Raw genomic sequence first — 18,585 nt, 5'->3', positions numbered from 1 at the left:
GGGCACGATGCACATGAGCAATTGACTCAGGGGCCTAATTTGAGTCTGGAGGAATTGACTGGGCAGCGTACTTCAGGATCCACCCTCCTTCCCCTCTCTCACCTCCTCCCATCTTTGCACCACTTCCCTGTCAACATGGGACAGTGTATGTGCTGCTCAGAGCCAATTATTCAGTGAATGTTGTTCAGCCACACTAGTCTCAGGCCCGTGGTACAGGAGTCCAGACGTGGGTAAGACCCGCAACCATGCTTTTGATTCTGGCCAGTCTCCCTGCTTTCTTGGCATGTACGTTCTGATGCTGGGAGGTGACACGTTGGCTCCCGAAAGTCGGCCTGTGAGCTGAGCCACTCTGTTGGGATCCCTTCTCTTCTCAGAGTTGCCATAGAAATTGACAAATACTACAAATCAGGGCCTCTCTCCCGAGAGCCTGTTGTTAACTGTTTAGCAGGACACCACTGACGTGGGAGAAGAACGAGGCCAGGTCAGGACCTGGACGCCTGCTCAAGGGATTTCAGCTTCCTGGGGGCCAGGGAAAGGTTTTAGGTAGTAGGGCGATGTAATCAGCATTGTGTCGGGAATGTGGAAAATGGACTGAGTTGGAATGACATGTTCCACTTTCTTTCCTTATCCTACATCAGACTCTTGTAGTTTACACATGCGCACCTTAGAGTGTGTTCTCTTAGTTTTGAATCTGTACCTTAGATTACATCCTATTAATTTTTAAAGTCTTTGACTAACACTACTTGTGCTCTACTGTTTTTTTCCTTGATATGAGCCAGAGTCCGTAGTCCTGTGCTTATATATGTGGTCCAGTTTCATTATCTTTATTGCATGTTAGTGCCTCTACTCGTAGGCATGGAATGAAATCCCTTCCTCCCCTCAAAACACAGCAGTTTCCTCAACTGTACTCTGTTCTTCAGTAATGGTTTGTGACAAGGAAAATATCAGGGTCAGAGAACTTACTTTTTTTTTTTTTTTTTCCAAAGATTTTATTTTTTCCTTTTTCTCCCCAAAGCTCCCTGGTACATAGTTACGTATTTTTAGTTGTGGTCCTTCTAGTTGTGGCATGTGGGATGCCGCCTCAGCCTGGCTTCACGAGCAGTGCCATGTCCGCACCCAGGATTCGAACGGGTGAAACCCTGGGCCGCCAAAGCAGAGTGTGTGAACTTAACCACTCAGCCATGGGGCTGGCCCCTGGAAAGTGCTTTTTCCATAGGCATGCTAGGATCTTCCATCCCATCCATCATCCCTTCCCTCATTGAACGTTCTCCTCCATCCTCTCCTTCCCTCCTTGATCCATCCACTCACCTACCCTTTAATCAACCATCTATGCATCTATCCATTGATCCATCTATCCATCCACCCATCCCACTTTAATGGAAAACTTTGACTGTCTTGCCCTTTGGGTCCTGGGCATGGAAAAGAATCAGAAGGCTTGCCTGTCAGTACGAGTTCACGGTTTAATGGGAGAGATAGCCATGCAACCACCAAGGCCACTAAAGTGTTGTAGCTGCTCTCATAGATGTCTCCAGGCTACGCAGTGGGGTGCTGAGGAAGGGGATGTTAGTTCTCAGTGTGGAGGGAGGTCAGAAAAGGCTTCAAGAGGGCAGTGATGCTTGAGCTGAGTCTTGAATGTGGGTAGGCACTGACCAGCTGACCAGCACCAGGCGTGGGGAGTCTCGGATCAGGGTCAGAACTCCAATGGGTATTTTTTGTGGCGGTATTCACAGTCTTCACATGCATCAGGATAGAGGGAGTACTTCTATGTATAAAGCTGTATGTCTTCAATTTCATTGCAGATTTGGGTCGTGGCAGGACTTTCTTACTGCTGGCAATGAGATGATATGGAAACTGAGCCATTTGTGCTCTTTTAGCTAGTTTACTTTTTCTCTGCTGTCTTCCCCATTTAAAGAAGGGCCCCGCCTGTTGGTGTGGAGGTGTCAGTCAGGCAGAGCTTTCCTCTTCCTCTCCTGACTCACGGCCATGGCTAGGTTACCAGGCTGCAGTTGCTGGTGAGTCTCGGCCCTCCCTCTCCCTGCCCTGCTGGAAAGGAGAACACAGTGGCTGGTGCTTAGTCGGGCCAAATGGTTTTGCTCCTGCCAAGGCAAATATAGTGAGTGGGTGTGGCTGACGGACCCTGCGGTGATTCCCAGGATCTGGTCTTCATGCCTCTGGAATCTCAGGCTGGACTCAAGTGAAACCTGTGATTTGATTGCACCCAATAGACTCTTGGGTGGTGGGATGTCAGTCCTGTCCTTACATTACAGTATGTAAGACTGCATTTTAACAGACTGGCTAGAGAGTCTGCTTTTGCTGTTGAAGTAGGTGGCTGTGTTGGAGAAGCCACCATGGCCAGGCCTGTGGGTGGCCTCCAGCCAGCAAAGAGCTAGGGTTCTCAGTCATACATCTGTAAGTTAGTGAATTCTGTCAACAATCTACATGACGCTGGAAATGGGTCCTTCCCCACTGGAGCCTCTGGATGAGAGCACAACCTTGATTGTAGCTCTGGGAAGCCCTGAGCAGAGGACTCAGCTGAGCCCTGCCTGGACCCTGAACCCCCGGGACCTGTGAGAGAAGTTTGTGTTGTTTTAAGCTGCTCAGTTTGTGGTGATTTGTTACACAGAATCAGGAAGCTAACACGGTGAACGAAGCACAGATAACACCATAGAGCCCTCATCTCTTTCCCTCCAGCATGGCTTCCCCACTTGCACGCGCCCCTGCTCGCCCCCTCTCACACGCCCATTTTCGCTTCTACCCACTGTCGGTGGGCTGCGAAAGCCCCGAGACCCTCACAGGGCTTCCTGCTGCCTCAGCTCTGCCAACCCAGGCCGGGCTCCCTTTGCCGGCCTACCAGACCTTGGGACCTGAGGCTGAGACGTGGTAGCTTCCTGTCCACGTTGCAGCCCATGGAAATCTACATTCTTCATCAGCACCCTCCCTGTGTCCCCATCCAGAACATTGTAGGATGTTGGGTGGGACAGAGACAAGAACTAGGCCCCTCCAGCTCCCATCCGCCTGCTCTAGCATCACCGCTTCCTCTCTTCTCTGGGCTACCACTGGGCTGCACTTGTCCACAGCCAGGGACGGTCCTTGACGTGGTTTACGGAGCACGGTCAGTGTCCCCCGAGCTTTGGGCACCCAGGGAAGCTGCTCTGTCATCTGCCTTCTTTTCTAATCAGATTTCCTATTGTCTTCACATGAAAAGAGCCTTGGTTCGAGGCGTCTGTTGAGAAGCTCACGAGCGCATCTGTGAAGTGAGAATGATTTAATACCGCGTCACCTCAATTCCATGTAGCTCGAGAAGAACTTATATTTTAGATTATGTTACTGTCAAAAAATGTACCTTAATGCCTCTCTAGAGATGGAAAGGTGGTGTGTTGTGGTGTCTGATAAACACTGTTTTTTTACGATCTGCCGGGAGGCTTAATTTCATTCCACACATCTGTTTATGCTGGGGTCCTGAGAGTGAGTGGAGGCATCCCTGACCCCAGGGCCCGGGAGTGATCTGGTGTGACCTCTTCCTGCGATTGTACTGCGACCCCTTTAGTCCTTCCTGCTTCTGAGGGCTTAGCAACCTTTTGGGCCCGACTTGCCTTCACTTCCACCCTGTGTGGAGCGTGTAAGAAGATAGCACTTGCGTGGCATGACCTTGATGTTAAACTAGCCTTGGAGAAGTTATTTTGGGAGAATGAATTTGCACTTTGGCCTCTGCTCTGATGTCTCCTGGATCGCAGCCCACAGGGCCATTTGATGGTGGCAGTAACATTCTATTTGTTCCCAAGTGAGTGCATGGTTCTGCTGCTCTCCACCCGGAGCCAGTGTCAGACCCCGTGAGTGGAGGCTCAGTTTTCCCGAGACTGCCCCCTGTCCGACGCCAGCCGCACTTGCATGGTCCTCAGGCCTCCTGCACTTCTTTCTGACTGAGTGACTGCAAATTCAGCAGTTCCCACCACCCCCTCAGGTTCCATCATTTGCTAGAATGCCTCACAGAACTCAGAAACCATACTTACGGTTACAGTTTTCTTATAAAGGGTACGGATGAGGAGGACCAGCCAAATGTAGAGGCCTAGGATGAGGCTGGGAAGGGTCCAGGGGTGGGAGGCTCCCTCTCTCCCCGGGGAGTCAGGGGCGCGAGGATGTGTTCGCCAGCTGGAAAGCTATGCAGACCGGGGCCTCCAGAGTTGTACTGGGGTTTCGTCACCCCCGGCCAGAGGCACTGAGTCAGGGCCCTGTGACTGAGCTCAGTCCCCAGCCCCTCTCTTCTCCCTGAGGTCTGGAAGCTGACTCCTGTCCCTGTAATTGTGGGCTGAGTCTGGTGACCAGTCCTCATCCTGACCCTCCCAAGGGGCCCCCTACCAGGAGTTGCCTCATGAGCGTGACAAAGACACTCTTTGGCGGGGATTTTGAGTCTCTGTCCCAGGAGGTGGGACAAAGTTGATCGCATTCCCTATTACACAGCAAGGAGGTTCTGCAGTTTGGCCCCAGGTCTAGAGTCATTGCAAAATGACGCATCTGCAGCGTTTGTACAGATGTGCTTCTGAGGAGCCGGCTGCATTGGCTCTCCTTCTACCTTCTGCGTGCTCTGTCTTGCTTGTGGAGGATGAGGAAGGCGTGGAACAGTCACCCTGTGGGGTCAGCTGGGATTCTGGGCTCTTGGCACCCTGTGGGGGCAATGGGGTTGGGATTTCTCTCTTTACGCCATCAGCACATTCCTGAGATGGTGTTGAATTTTCTAAATAAATCTCACTTTCTATTGATTTCCATTGTGATTCTGAGGTACACTTTTTGAAGACATTGTTGTGATCCTTATTGAGATGCAGCAGCGTGTCTCTATTAGGAAAGAGGCTTCCTGATGAAGCACGTGATGTGTGGTCATACAGGTCAGTTGCTGTGGATGGTAGGTGAACTGCGCGTGAATCAGACTTTCCTTACCACATCCTCCTCTGGCTGTGTTACAGAGTCTGGCCTGTGCCATAGGACTGGCCCAGGTGCCCCCTTCAGCCTTCTCTCCTCAGCCGTTCCTGGCCTCCCGCCCGCCCCTGCGGCACAGACGGGGTGGCTCCCCTTTCTTGGCTGCAGCCCTGGCAGACCACACCTCCCCCCGTGGGCTGGAAGGAGGGCTCTGTCTTCTCGTCTCTGGTCCTGGCACAGCCCCTTGCCCGGAGCCTGGCCTCTTTCTCTCTGTTTTCTTTAATCCTCTTCACTCTGTCACTTTGGCTCACTGTGTTGTGAGGGCTGAGAAGAGTCCAGAAGGGAGCCTGAGATGGACACATTGGCCCCAGGCCTCGGGAAGCTGCGTCTGCTTGTGGATTCGGTGTGTTGAAATGGCTGAGAGCAGGCTCCCCTGGCTGTTCACTGGAGGCCGTGGTTTGCCATGGTTGGAGTTTCATTGTGGATTTATTTCTGAAACGAGGCCTGGCTGCTCTCCCTGCCTTTTCTTGGTCTGGCATGAGAGAAAGGCCAGGAGGGGACAGGCACCTGTTAAATGTCTGCTGCATGGCAGCTGGTGCGCCAGGAACTTTCCTGAGAGAGTGCTGTGAGGGAGCTGGAGCTCTCCCCATTTTCCAGGGGAGCCTGGGGGTACTGGGAACCTTGAGAACTTTCCAGAAGCTTACCTGGGATTTGAACCCAGGCTCTCCTCACTCTAAACCCAAGGTCTTTCCACCGCTCCTCAGTGTCTGGCCTAGGCTTTCCTGCTGCCCGAGGGAGAAGATAGGCCGGTGGCCCAGATTCCAGCCAGACCCTCCTCACTGCCCTTGATGGGGGTCTGGCAAGAGTGCTGGCTTGCAAGGGTTTCCCAGGAGCCCTGTGCTTGGAGAGTGGAATCATAGGTCCTGGATTCTGCTCTGCCCCCTTTACTTCCCCAGTCTGCCCACCCTGTCCCCTTCCAGATCAGGCCCTCTGTCTCTTGGGACACCTCTGCGGGTGACTGCAGTGCAGTCTGTCTGAGTTGGGAGCCCTGGACTGCTTCCCCTTTGAGGAGCTGGCCAGTCTGGGTGCTTTCTGTTGCTTTCTGTCTCCGCTCCTTCATCCTGCCCCCTGGCACAGAGATGGGCCTGGCCAGTGGTTGCGGCTGGGCCCTGCCTCTATGTGGGACCCGACTCTTTTCTAGCTGTTTGCTGTTAACATAAACCAGATCTTGCAAATGAGGAGGGTGGGCGAGCTTAGAACAAGGGGCTTTTTGGCTGCCAAGAGGCCTGTGTTCACTGTCCATTGGCTCTTGTTTTTGTTCTTTTTTGTCTTTTTAACTGATTAGAGAATTGAAATCTTCCCCCCAAATCAAAGCCTAGTCATGCCTTGCCCAGCAGAAGCGTGATGTGTTCACGTCTGTTCTCAGCTTTGTGGAGGGGCTTTGAACGGTCTGCTTTGTCAGGTATCTGAGTGTGAGCAATTATGCTCACTCTTAGGGCAAATAAATCTAAGTAGTGTCTGGCCCTGCATAAACGGTGTGTGTTTATTATGCCAAGTCAATGGGATACATGGTTTTTTCCTTTTTAGCATAAATCCTGGGACACAATATGTTTGCATGATTTATTTTTATTTTTAATCAAGAAGACTAGATGTTTCAGCAGAATTTTCAGTCCATAGATCTGCTGCTTAAAATGCTAAGAAAAGTGCCCAGCAAATATTGTGGTTTCTCCCACATGCCAACATGATAGGGACCCTCCAGGTGACTTTACAATAATAAGCGTGCCCTGGTGTGCCACAGGAGGGTTTCATAGGAAAAATCTTTTCAGCTTGAAAGATGACAATAATTACATCTGCCTGCTCATTCATTATATGTACACTCTTATTTCCAGTGAAATGGAAATTTCAAATTCAGAATTATTGCTAACCAAATTACCTTTATCAGTGAAAGAGCATCTGCTCACAATTACTATAAAACAGGAAAAATGAATCTTTTCAGCATATACATTTGCAGCTCTGATGTATATAAATTGAAAGTAATGCCTAGAGTTTAGTAGTCCATTTTTCAACATGTTCAAAATAGGAGGCCGCCGCGCCAGAAATTCATTATGCACATGAGAAGGTGGCTGGAGAGCTGGCCCACTTTATCACTCTTCATTACTTACTTCCAGAGAAGCCACGTAATCCGTGAAAAACGACCACCTCCACGTGAGCGTGGACTGCTCCCCACTTTATTCTGGGATGGATGCTTCTGCTGGTCCTGAGTCTAGCCAGTGTAGCCTGGCCATGGGTTGGGCTGCCAGCAAGCACTGTCCCTGAGGTGCCTCACATCCGCAGAGCACATCCTGCCAGATGGGCACGGACTTGCCTTTCCTTTCCTCTCGGGGGCTCAGGGGCCTGCACTGGGCAGAGAGAAGGTCAGGCTCTCAGGACACTCAGAGCCGGTAGTTCTGATGAAATAGACAGCTTTGAGCCTCAAGGTAGAATTTTCTTTCTGTCTCCCCTGCCAGTCTCCTAGCTCCTTCAGGGCAGGATGCAGGCCTTGTCTTCTCTGTGACTTCCTTTCAGGCAGCCAGGTACGTGGAGGGCCCCGATAAATCTTCCCTCGGAGAGCTGATGAATGAGGAGCCTTGTGTTCGTGAAGGAATTTGCCTGTGTCCTTGTGGGGTTAATACTGCCTCAGGTTTCTGGTCATTCCTGTGGCTGATGCTTTCCCACAGGGGTCAGACTTGCCCTGCAGAGGGCGGTGGCTGTGCCCAGGGTGCTGTCCCAGAGACGCAGGGCGAGTCTGTGCGCCCATCTGGCAATGTGGGGTCATTTCAGGACATGGAGAGAGACAAACCTGAGTCCCGTCTTGAGTCTGCTGCTGTCTCTAGTGCACCTGGGACAGGTTGCATAGACTGCCTCACCGCTCGGCACAGGGCGAGCATGCCCCTGGGTCAGGGAGCTGCCTAGGGGGCGGAGGGTGCAGGGTGGCCAGTCATCATGCTCTGGCTGGGCCAGACTCCTCCTGACCAAGCCTGAGAATGGGGTCACCTCCATCAGTGTCTTATCGGGAGGGGCCGAGAGCTTGCCTGTTCCTGTACCTGCTGCAGGCGGAACTCACTGTGGAAGAGAAAGGGTTAATTTGTACTCTGCTTACTTAAGTTACTTCATTGACAGATGTTCCAGAAATGTTTGTTTAATTCTCCAAATCTACTTGCTTTCCAGTTTCCATTAGCAAGGTGTCAACGTGCCTCCCAGGCACGTATTAGAGCTGTTCATTTTCCCAGTTCACAAATGGCGACCTTCTCCTTCAGCAGGCTGGCAGCGCCCCGGGCAAGGCCTGGGCCTGGCTCCAGAGGCCCGGCGGCCCTGTCTGCCTCCCTGACTCCTGCCCAGTCTGTGGCTCCTCTGCCCCCAGCCCGGGCATCGTTCTGCTGGTGGACACACGGGCCGGTGCTTGCCCCATGCCAGGCCTGGCTCCGGGCCCGTCTGCGCACAGACCAGGTCCCTGCCTGGAGGAAGTCATGGTCGGGGGATGGCCTGCTGGCTGGTTTCACTTGTGCCGGTGCCCAGTGCGCCTGGGTCATGGCTCCTCGCGCTTCACTGGGCTTGACGGTTCCGCAGCTAACAGACCCGTGTGTTGAGAGAGGGGACAGCATCCGAGTGTTCTGTCATCTGTTAAAAAAATCACTTGAATCCATGTTAGCGAAACTCGGAGTCCTTCCTGATTATTAAACTGTGACGATCCCACTGCTGTCTTTGAGGAGGTAGGGGCTCTGCGTGCCCACGCTGGGGACTTGACAGGGCCAGGGGACGGGCTCTGTGTCTCGGGGGCTCCAGGCCACTGACCTGTAGTGCCCGTGTGGGGACTGGGTGCTGTCCGCAGGCCACATGCCTCGTGGAGCCTCAGGCTGGGAGTGACCAGCGGGACCAGGGGCTGGAGCCCCTGCCTTGTCCTCCCTCCCTTCCGGACGCTCTCTTCCTAGACAGTGATTTTCTCTCCAGAGCTGTCACCAGCCTTCCGGCCTGCTCTTCCCCAGGCTGCCCACTGCATATCCATGGAAGCCCATTCCTCTTTTTCTGTGTCAAAGAGCTTTATTCAGTACATTCAGTCATTTTTTGAAGTGCTGGTGATCCTGTGTGCGTTCATTGTATTTGAGTTTCACGTTGACTGGAGCGCCCTGTGTCAGTCCCTGGGCCTTGCAGAGCCTGGCCAGCCGGCCGTGCTGATGGGCCCCATGGGGAATGGGCAGGTCAGGCCTGGTGGGGGGGCTACTCGGGGCCCTTGGAACTTTCCAGAGGTTTAGTTTTGTAGCTGCTGATAATTTCAGATTAGAAATTATTCTTAAATTCTTTAGAAAGAACACAACTTCCCATTACATTGCTGAGAACTCAGTGTTGCGTGTGGAGAAGTGGAGCCAGGACTGACGGATCGGGGTTATTCGTGGTTTCCCTTCCACATTCATTCATTCACTTACTCCCTCAGTCATCTGACAGACACCTGCTGGGCACCTAGGGTGTACCAGGGGCTGGAGAACAAAGGTGACTCAGGCACATACCTGCCCCAGAGCAGCTCACGCCCTGTGGTGGGCCCGGACCCTAAGCAGTGAAGCCAGTACCCTGTGATAAACGCTCCCCTAGAGGTGCTTGTAGGGCCGAGAAGAGGGAACAGCTGACCGCGGGGGAGTGTCAGAGCATCCGCTGGGGGTTAGCCCGCTGTCGCCTGAGGGGACGCCATGTGGAGGGGCAGGAACGGAGGCTGAGGAGGGAGGTGTGCTCTAAGGCATCCTGCTTCATTCTGCAGCTAGCGTTTCTCAAACTGCGGCAATTCATGGGATCGCAGGACGTCTTGAGATGAAACCCCGTCATGGCATTAAGTGCCCCTGAGCCCACAGGCCAGGGACACAGGGAGAGCGTGACCGCTTTCTGTCCCTGGGCCCCTGTCAGTGAAAAGCTGGGCGGTCTGGCCCTGCCGGGGCTGTAGCCCGTGGAGGCTCCTCCCAGCGCTGTGTGGTCCACTGTTGACTCACCGCTTCGCCCCCCCTAGAGCAAGCGGAAACTCCTTTCTGGTAGTGAAATCAAGTTTAATTAAAAAATAAATGTATTTAATAAAACATAAGTTGATTAGAAGAAAACTGCCAAGTAAATCACAGTGCCTCACCACCTCTGGGTTACACCAGCCCTGTCCTGCATGGGCAACTTCTGGAACAGGGACCTGCGTGCGAGGTGGCATCCTGTCTTCCTTTCTCTGGGGGCCCCTAGGTGCTGGTGCTTGTAATTTGCCCCTGTGAGGGGTTCCCAGCACAGGTATGTGGCTAGCACATAAGAATCTTCTGGAAAGCTGATTATACACAGATTCTCAGGTCCCACCTGGAAGATTCCGATTGAGAAAGTCAAGATGAGACTGAAAACTTGTGTTTTAACAGCCACTGAGATGAGGCTGATGCCCGGCTCTGTTTGGGGACTCCTGAGGACTGTCAGCTCCCACTGCACCCTGGCATTGGGTCTGCCACCCCTGAGCTGGCCTTGTGCTTTCCCTGTCCCCCGGCCGTTGCTGAGACCTGGGCTCCTCAACTAGCTCTCCCCTGTAACCTCACAGAGTGTTCCCGGATGGGAGGATAAGCCCTCGTCTGTGGGCGGGGGGCTTGGAAGATGAAGCTCAAAGGGGATCAGTGCAAAGAAGAAATTCCTTTGAAATCTTAGGTCTTATGCATATCTGTGTTGGTTTTCATGTAAGAATAGTGTTTCAATTCCTCAGGGTAATCTGTCCTTACTGCCTCATGTGGCCCCGTTTGCTTCCAGCTGACTCGAGTCCTGATACCGCCAGTTCCCTGATCCACACTTTGTCCAGCCACGCTTGCACAGGAATGTTCTACTCAAGCTTTTCTGGGCGAGGGCAGGTGGGGTTTGTTCATGTAGAAATGCAGAATTCTTCGCGCATGTTTGCATGGGTTTGTGCCAGGACTTCTCAATAAAGCAAAAACAAAACAAACACCCCTCCCTGACATGTGAATCCCCTCCGGGGAGAGGAACGCTGTCTGTAGGAGCTGAGTATCCAGGGGAGTGGACCCCTGTCTGAGAGGCCCCCCCTGCCCGGCCTCCAGCTCTGCCTGCTTCCTGGACCTGGCACCCTGGGTCCAGGCCTGCCCTGTGCTGTGCTCAGAGCCCTCCGTCCCTACATTTGTCCTTGCAGAGGCAGCATTGTGGCAGTGCGGGGTCCTCTGGGGTCCCACCTACTGCCTGATCTATCAGCCTCCTGCAAGGCAGTCACCTTCTCTCTGGTACCTTGCTCCCAGCGTGGCTACAAGGGCTCACAGGTGAGCCTGTGGCTTGTTCAGCCCCACTGTGTAATTTGTCACTGTCTTGTTGGAGCTGACCTTGTGTTGCTGTATCTACCATACACATTAGTGGGGCCTCATCCCCCATCCCTACCTGGCCCTGCAGGTGTCCTGCCCTAGCCTACTGAGGTAAGGGTGCCCAGCTGTGTTTGCTCTGAGGAGCTGAGGACAGCAGTGTTTTGAGGGTGACAGTGAGAGCAGAGGCAATGAAGGAACTGGCTCCAGTCATGGAAACCAGAGCTGCCCAGAGCTTTTCTATGACCAGCCCAACCAGAGCGTCCTCTCCCAGAGGTGAGAGCATCTCCCAGCCAGGCGCTCACACTTCTGCCAGAGTTACTTGTAAGAAAGATGCAGAAGGTCTCAGGACAGGATCCTCACGCCCCCACCTGACCCCCTACTTCTTGCTTAGTGGTTAGGAAAGCCTTGTTTCTGTAGTCTTGTGGGTTATTAGGAACACGAGTACAAACCAACTGGGGAACAACAGAGCACTAACTTCTCTCTTAGACTTGTTTATTTGCCATTTCTAGAACTTTCTTTGGGAGAACTGAAAAACCTGTAAACCTTTTTAGGGTCGCTTCTCAGGGCAGGCCACTGGGAAGGGGAAGCCCTGGAGAGAAGGACTGTGAGTGACTCAGGAAGTTAAAGAAGAGATGTGTGCAGAAAGAGGACTTTTGCAGCACTTAGGTGGGCCCCGATGAAAGGAAATCGCTGTGGGAAAGTCCCAGTTCCTGATCTGGACCAATTAGGCAGTACCAAGTTGTTCCATAAAACAGCCCCGTACTTCCCAGGCCCGTCAGAAGCGAACTGCGTGGGGCAGAACGTTGGAAAACAGGAGCACAGTCACCAGGATCACTGGCATCTTTGCTTTGTGGAGTGACACTTCTAGGATTCCACAGACTCGGTGCTTCACTGAGCTCTGGAGCCTTTCTAGAAGATTGTTGAGGCAGAGAGGTCTGGGCAGGGAATGCAGGTGACTTAAGTTGTGGAGTTGCTGTCTGTTGCAGGGCGATGAGGAGGGGCGATTTCGTGGCTGATAGGAGATTGTGCGTCAGGGAAATGACAAGTGGTAAAGCCTGGTTCTTCTCAGAGGCCAGTCTATTTTTATGGTGCCCCAAACCTGGGCTCTGTAGGCACCTGACCCAGGGCCCAGGGATGTGCCCCCACTTGCCCACCTGCTGGCGGGATCTGGGAGCAGGTGGGCATTTACCCTGGGTGAGGTTGAAGTCGTCTTTGGGAGCGGGCAAGCTCATCTATGCCAGGATTCTAGCCAGTTTCTGGTGGACCTACCCTGGGCTGGAGAAAGAGCTCCTGCCTGTGGGACCAGATAGATATGGGTTACCTGAGCTCTGCCGTGAGCCCTGGAGTGTTCGCTGGCCTCTCAGGCCAGCGTTCTCATCAGCACTACTTGAGGAAGAGTGAAATGTGGTCTTTTGGTGAGGAAGATTGGCCCTGAGCTGACATCGGTTGCCAATCTTCCTCTTTCTTTCCTCCCCGAAGCCCCAGTGCCTAGCTGTGTATCCTAGTTGTAGGTCATTCTGGTTCTCCTGGTTCTTCTATGTGATGCCTCCACAGCATGGCTTGATAAGTGGTGCGTAGGTCCACACCCGGGATCCAAACCAGCGAATCCTGGGCTGCCAAAGCAGAGCGCAAGAACTTAACCGCTCAGCCACGGGGCCGGTCCCTAAATATAGTCTTTTAATAGAGATGACTTCTTTGCTCCCTGGGGGACATTGCTTAGAGCTCCCTGGTGGTCGGAGTGAGTTGTTCTGAGCCGGACGTGGGGCCTCAGAGCCCTGGACGATATGGCTCTGGGGGACCCCCAGGGCCTTTACCTGACACCTGGGGCCTGTGTTTGTTTCATGCAGAGCAAGTCCACCGGCACCTGGAGCAGCACGAGGTGAGGTACCTGCAGTTCGCCTTCCGCTGGATGAACAACCTGCTGATGAGGGAGGTGCCCCTCCGCTGCACCGTTCGCCTGTGGGACACCTACCAGGTGAGCTCTCTCAGCACGTCTCCCCGAGGTGCTGCCTGGGCCCAGGGCCCTTCCCTCCTCCCTCGAGGGGCCCAGCCCGTGTGCCCACACCACGGCACCTCCCACCATGTGCTGCTCCAGTCTGTGTGCTGCACTTGATTTTGCCTCAAAGCATCTTCTCAGTTGAAATGTGGTCTTTTAATAGTCCATTTCTAGCATTCTTGTCATCTGAATAAATGTAAAACAGGGAAAAAGAACTTGCAAAAATAGTTATATTTGTAGCTGAATTTCATTCCAACTGTGTGGTGACAATGTCTCCGGTGATTGCTGGCAATTTACATTTTGTGGGGTCCTAGGGGTATGGTGAGGGTTGCCTGTAACTCCGGCTTGAGTCTGAGCTATATTTGCCAGAAACACTCACACTCCGAATGCACACGTTATCTATGTTTTGAGTTACTTATAATAAAGATTTTTAAAAATCACTGTCAGATTCAGTATAATATGAAATTTTCTACTCTCCACCAATTCTGATGAAATTCATTTCTTCAGGAGATTGAGTTTTCTAGAACAAACCACCTTTGTTCCCTCAAGTGTCCCATTGCTTATTTTAGCACTTTTTCATTTTATTGGAGATGTTTGCTCAAGCTGAGGCTGTGTGTCGGGGCGACACAGCAGCCTTTCATTGTCACTTGTAGATGGCAGGCACCGTTATGTGGACTAGGGATGGAAGCCCTGTGGAGGCTGGTTTTCATTCTGAACTCCAAGAGGCAGGGTTTTCCTGCAGTGGGCATCAGCCCTCCTGGGCCTTGGATGGGGCAGCTGCTCTCGGAGGCTGGAAGAAGGAGCCCCAGGCAGCAGGCTTCCTTGTGTGGCAGCATCAGTCCCAGGCGTGGGGGTGGGCTCCAGTGTTGGAGCCTTGCACGTGCGTGTCCATGAAGATGGTAGCTGGAGGCTGGGGGCCTTAGAGGATGCCAGAGGGCCTCAGCCCCCTCCCCTCCCTCCATCAAAGAAGCCCGTGGTCTGAACGATGTATTCTTCTTGTGGGGTAGGGAGCTCTGGCTGCTGACCGGCTGCGTCCCCAGGCCCACTGGCCTCTCACTCTGATCTTGTTTTTATGAGTCAACTAGAACAATAACCCAAAGCTTTGTTCCCGATGCTGGCCCATGCCCCACGCAGGGTCTGTGGGTGTTTGTGGCTCTGAAACCTGTGTTTTGACTCTGCATTTCTCTTCTGCAGCTTGTACATCTTTTGGTGTTTGCTACAGAAATGATGACTAGTTGGGAGACTGCATCCAGATCCCCCACTTTGGTTTCATTTTTCTAGGTACCTGGCAGTTACAGAATTTCTGGCAGCTCCCATTTGCCTGGATGTAAAGCCTCTCCTTGGGCCGTTTGGTCAAAGTGGCATCAGCTTGGTGCTGTTGATCAGGTCTTGGTAGCATTGCAGGAAATAAAACTTAACATCCCGTAGATTGAGGACAGTCCCATTTGTGATGGGTTAGGCTGTTCAAGACCCTGGGCCCCTCATTAAACACAGAACTCTTTGTCATGCCGTCCCCATTACAGGTAAATTAGGTATTAAGTCAGTTGCATCTTGAGGAGCCAGAAGATGGATCTGCGTATCCATGGTCCTGCACCACTTCGCCAAAACTCCTAATAGGTATGAAAACTTTAAACGCAGTTGTGGCGTCTTTATTGAGTTAATTTTCCTGAAATTAAATTTTGTCATGAATTGACTCATTTGTACCATGAACTCATTCTTGAACTGACAGTACCCTGGTCATAAACCTTTTCATATCTTAAAAATTGGGGGTATTTCTATTTTACAGACCCAAGTAACCATGAAATTGTATTGCGTCTTTTGGCAATGAAAATACACAGTAATCATAGGATGGCAGTCGGGTGATTACTCTCCCCTAAAGTGGGGTGTTTATTAGCTGGGCGGTTACAGGTCTCAGTAACTGTGTAAGCCCTTACAAGGGGGCTTACGGTCCTCTCAGGACGTGGGTCAGCAGAAGCTTGTTGATGAGCACCTACTCCGTCTCAGGCCCTGAGCTAGATAGATGTGGCACAAAAATGAAGGAGGTGCGTTATCACAAGCATGAAAAAGACATTTGAAAAGCACAGACGATCCAGAAATAGCCCAAACAACAGGGAGGTGGCCCCTGCTCCTGGCGCATTGATGTTCTGTGCTGGAAGCCGTACTGGTGTGGGCTGCCATGGGTGGAGTGGGCTGTCCAGCTCACGGAGAGCCTGTGCCGTGGGGACTGGCTGTGAGGCCTCCATGCGACACGGATGCCAGCTTTGCCTTTGGCTCTGCTCCCTGGACTGTGGAAAGGACACATCCCGCCCTCCACAACCAGACCTGGAGTGTGGATTTTAATTCTTCGAATGAGAGAGGTTGGTCTGCAGCTGCAGAGTGGAGGTTGTCTGTTCCTAAACTCCCTGGCGTCATGGGCCAGCCAGGGCGCGCTCTCGTTTCATTTATTTCTCCTGGATCCTTGCTTCTCTTCCCCCAAGCCTGTCCCTGACGTGCTGGGTCTGTGTCCTGAAGGAGGCATGCGGGCTTTGCTTTCAAGTGGATGAGAGCAGGCACAAGGTTGACAGGAAGGAGATCAAATGGCTGTTTCAAGTGAACAGCTCTTGCACCGTGCTGCGTTTCGGACAGTAAATTGTGAGCTCAGCTTTCTTTCTGGCTCTGAGAAAGCTGCCCCGGTGCTGGCAGCCTTGGGCTCTGGAGGACATGGCTGCCCTGTGCTGCTGGCGGGTTCTGGGTGCTCAAGCAGCCTCGCTGAGGGTTCCTTCAGAGGCACACTCATCACACTTTCTCCTCTGCCCTGGCTACGGTCCCAGCACAGAGGTGCTGGAGCTGCTCCCTCTGGCCTTTCCTCCTGGGTGAGATAGCCACAGTGGACGGGAGGGTGCCATTGGCCCTTGGCCTCCAGCTGAGCAGAATTTCTTGCCCTGGGAACTGCCATTTGCTAAAGATCAAAGGTGCAACCCAGGGAGAATGCCCCAGCAACCCCTCAGCCTTCTGAGAGTGCGGGCTCCTTCCTCCTGTGGAGTCGCACGGACGTCGCCTCCAGCAGTATCCTAAAGCCACATTTTCTCTCCTGGCTGCTGCCGGGCCTGAGACAGGACAACAAAGGTCACACGTGCGTCCTGCACACGTAAGGAGTCACACTGAGGAGGCAGGTCTGAGCATCAGGGTTTACAGAGGAAGATGCGTGAAGTGATTCTGTCACCGCAAGCATGTGTCCTCTTCCTGATGGAGCCAGCTTCCCTGATGCCACATCGGGTTCAATGTCACCATGGGCAGCGGGGCTGGAGAGCGATTGGTTCTCTTGTTCTTTATTTTAATTATGAAACAAATCTATTATGTTCAGGGTCAGGAATAGGGCACTGAAGGAACAAGAGCCCCTTGAGCTGCCACCTGGGAGGTGGGCCAGGTGTCACAGTGGAAGTAGGGGAAGTCACAGGGGCGAGGTGTGTGTGAGTGCCTGTGCCGCAGGCTCTGCTCCTGCTTGGCATCCTGGGCTTGTCTTGCGTGTGCCTTAGTGATTGGCACCAAATTTAAACTGAGTACAGGGTTGTCCCTACACATTCCATCCTTTGTTCTTTGGCCCTGTGTTCTCCCCAGGGCTCGTTTTGGACCTGCCCTCTTGGCTCCTTTGGAAGGCTGCCTTGGGCCCTTACATTCCACGGTAGCTGAAGGGGTGTCACTTGACCACTCCTGAATGGGTGGATAGCACATCTGAATGTGGAACCTGTGCCAGGTGACAGCCGTGTGGCTCTCCCAAACCTGCAGGGCGCACAGTGCTGATTCTCAGTGAATCAGGTGGTGTTGAAGCTGATGGATTGGGTTAATCTAATAAAACTGGAGAAGCAGGTCTCCTTACAACGTCCTTTTTCATAAGCCCAGTAAGATTTGAGGTCGTAAGCTTTTCGCACCTGCCTTACTCCAGGAAGCAGGCATAGATCAGTCAGCAGGAAGGATTTAGAAACGAGACTGTTCAGCGAGACTGTGTTCATTGCTAAGTTTACAGGGAGGAACCGGAGGGGGTGGGTCACTCCTCCAGAGTGGCAGTAAAGTCGGTGTCCTAGGGATTTAGAGGTGGTATTTAAAGAAGAATCTAGAATGTCCTTAGTGACTCTAAGACTTTCTTTCTTCATATTTCAATCAGGTTGGGTTTTACCAGAGCTTATGTAGGGCTCGGAGACTACGGAGAAGAAGGTTTCTTCCCTCCGCGGGCCCGGCTTGCTCCAGCACCATTGGCCAAGCATGTTGGGGCCCAGAGGTCTGGTCTGGGTGCTTCCTGGGAATGAGGGACTCTCCAGGTGGGAGGTGGGACACCTGTCAGCTTCCACACAGTCACTGACACAGACGGGTGGCTCTTCCCTTTGCAGGTGAGATTCCAAGTTGTCCTCAGAGCAAGAAGAGAAATTTGCGCAACACTTTAGACTCTGATTTCTAAATTTATAACAGACAATCTTTGTTATTTCTGAAAAGTTACTTGATGAGCAACTGTAAAGTGCAGTTGCCTAACAACAGGCCAGACAGGATAGCTCCTTGCTGACCGCCATTCAGACATTGCCAGAAAGTGTGGTAGAAGAGTGGCAACCCTGACTGACTCCTGTCCTTTGGAAAGTCTCACAAATGAGGGCTTCTCTGCTGAGGGCTCCATCTGGGCCAGAGGGCGAGGGCCTCCCGGATTGCCCCAACGTCCAGTCTGCTCCCAGCAGTGGTCCTCCCGGGGTGTGGAGTAGCACCTTGTAATCAACAGTGGGTGGCCAGTCTGAATAAATTTCTCATACTTGCTGCAAAGTAGATAAGATTTCTTAGCTAAACCAGTTAATGGCAATGACATTTTCGAAGAAGAGATTAGAGAGTTCTTTTTTAATAGGAAATATACTAAACAAAGCTCCCTTGTTAGCAAGTGAGCTTTTGGATGAATCTTTTCTTCCATGTGTTCATTTAGTGATCACTAGTCCCTTATGAGGCCCTACTGTGTCCAGGACAAAATGAAAAACCACCCCATGTGGGAGGAACCTGCTGTGAGCCACGTGCTTTGAGCTCCACGAGTCTACCACAGACCCTCTGAGGAGGGACGGACAGGCCTTTGCCACGAGGACACTGAGGCTGGAGAGTGGGAGTAGGTGTTGGAGCGGGTCCCCAAAACTGACGTTCTTTCTGCAGTGTGGGCCATGTGACTCTGTTGTCCCCCCACCCACCACCTCGCTTCCTCAACCCTTAGCAAGTGGTTTTCACAAATAGAAGGCGGGAGAGACCGGCAGGCATTTGGGGGAGCTCAGAGAGGAGGAGGCAGAGGGCTCATGGCCACGGACCCTCAGGGAGGAGGAGGCAGGAGGGCTCACGGCCACG

The 18,585-nt window shown here is 52.6% G+C and overlaps 1 protein-coding gene across 2 annotated transcripts in view; it reads left to right on the top strand.

Annotated features, from left to right (window-relative positions):
- Window positions 1-18,585, top strand: part of TBC1D22A (TBC1 domain family member 22A) — a 344,321-nt gene that overhangs the window by 222,933 nt on the left and 102,803 nt on the right. For both annotated transcript variants that reach the window (XM_046646272.1, XM_046646271.1), the window contains one exon: window positions 13,097-13,224. In XM_046646272.1, coding sequence (XP_046502228.1) covers window positions 13,097-13,224 — 128 coding nt within the window. The remainder of the gene's footprint in view (window positions 1-13,096; window positions 13,225-18,585) is intronic.

This window comes from Equus quagga, chromosome 19 (assembly GCF_021613505.1).
Source record: "Equus quagga isolate Etosha38 chromosome 19, UCLA_HA_Equagga_1.0, whole genome shotgun sequence".
NCBI lineage: Eukaryota > Metazoa > Chordata > Mammalia > Perissodactyla > Equidae > Equus > Equus quagga.
The sequence above is the reverse complement of the archived record's forward strand: the minus strand, read 5'-3'. Positions and strand labels throughout refer to the sequence as shown.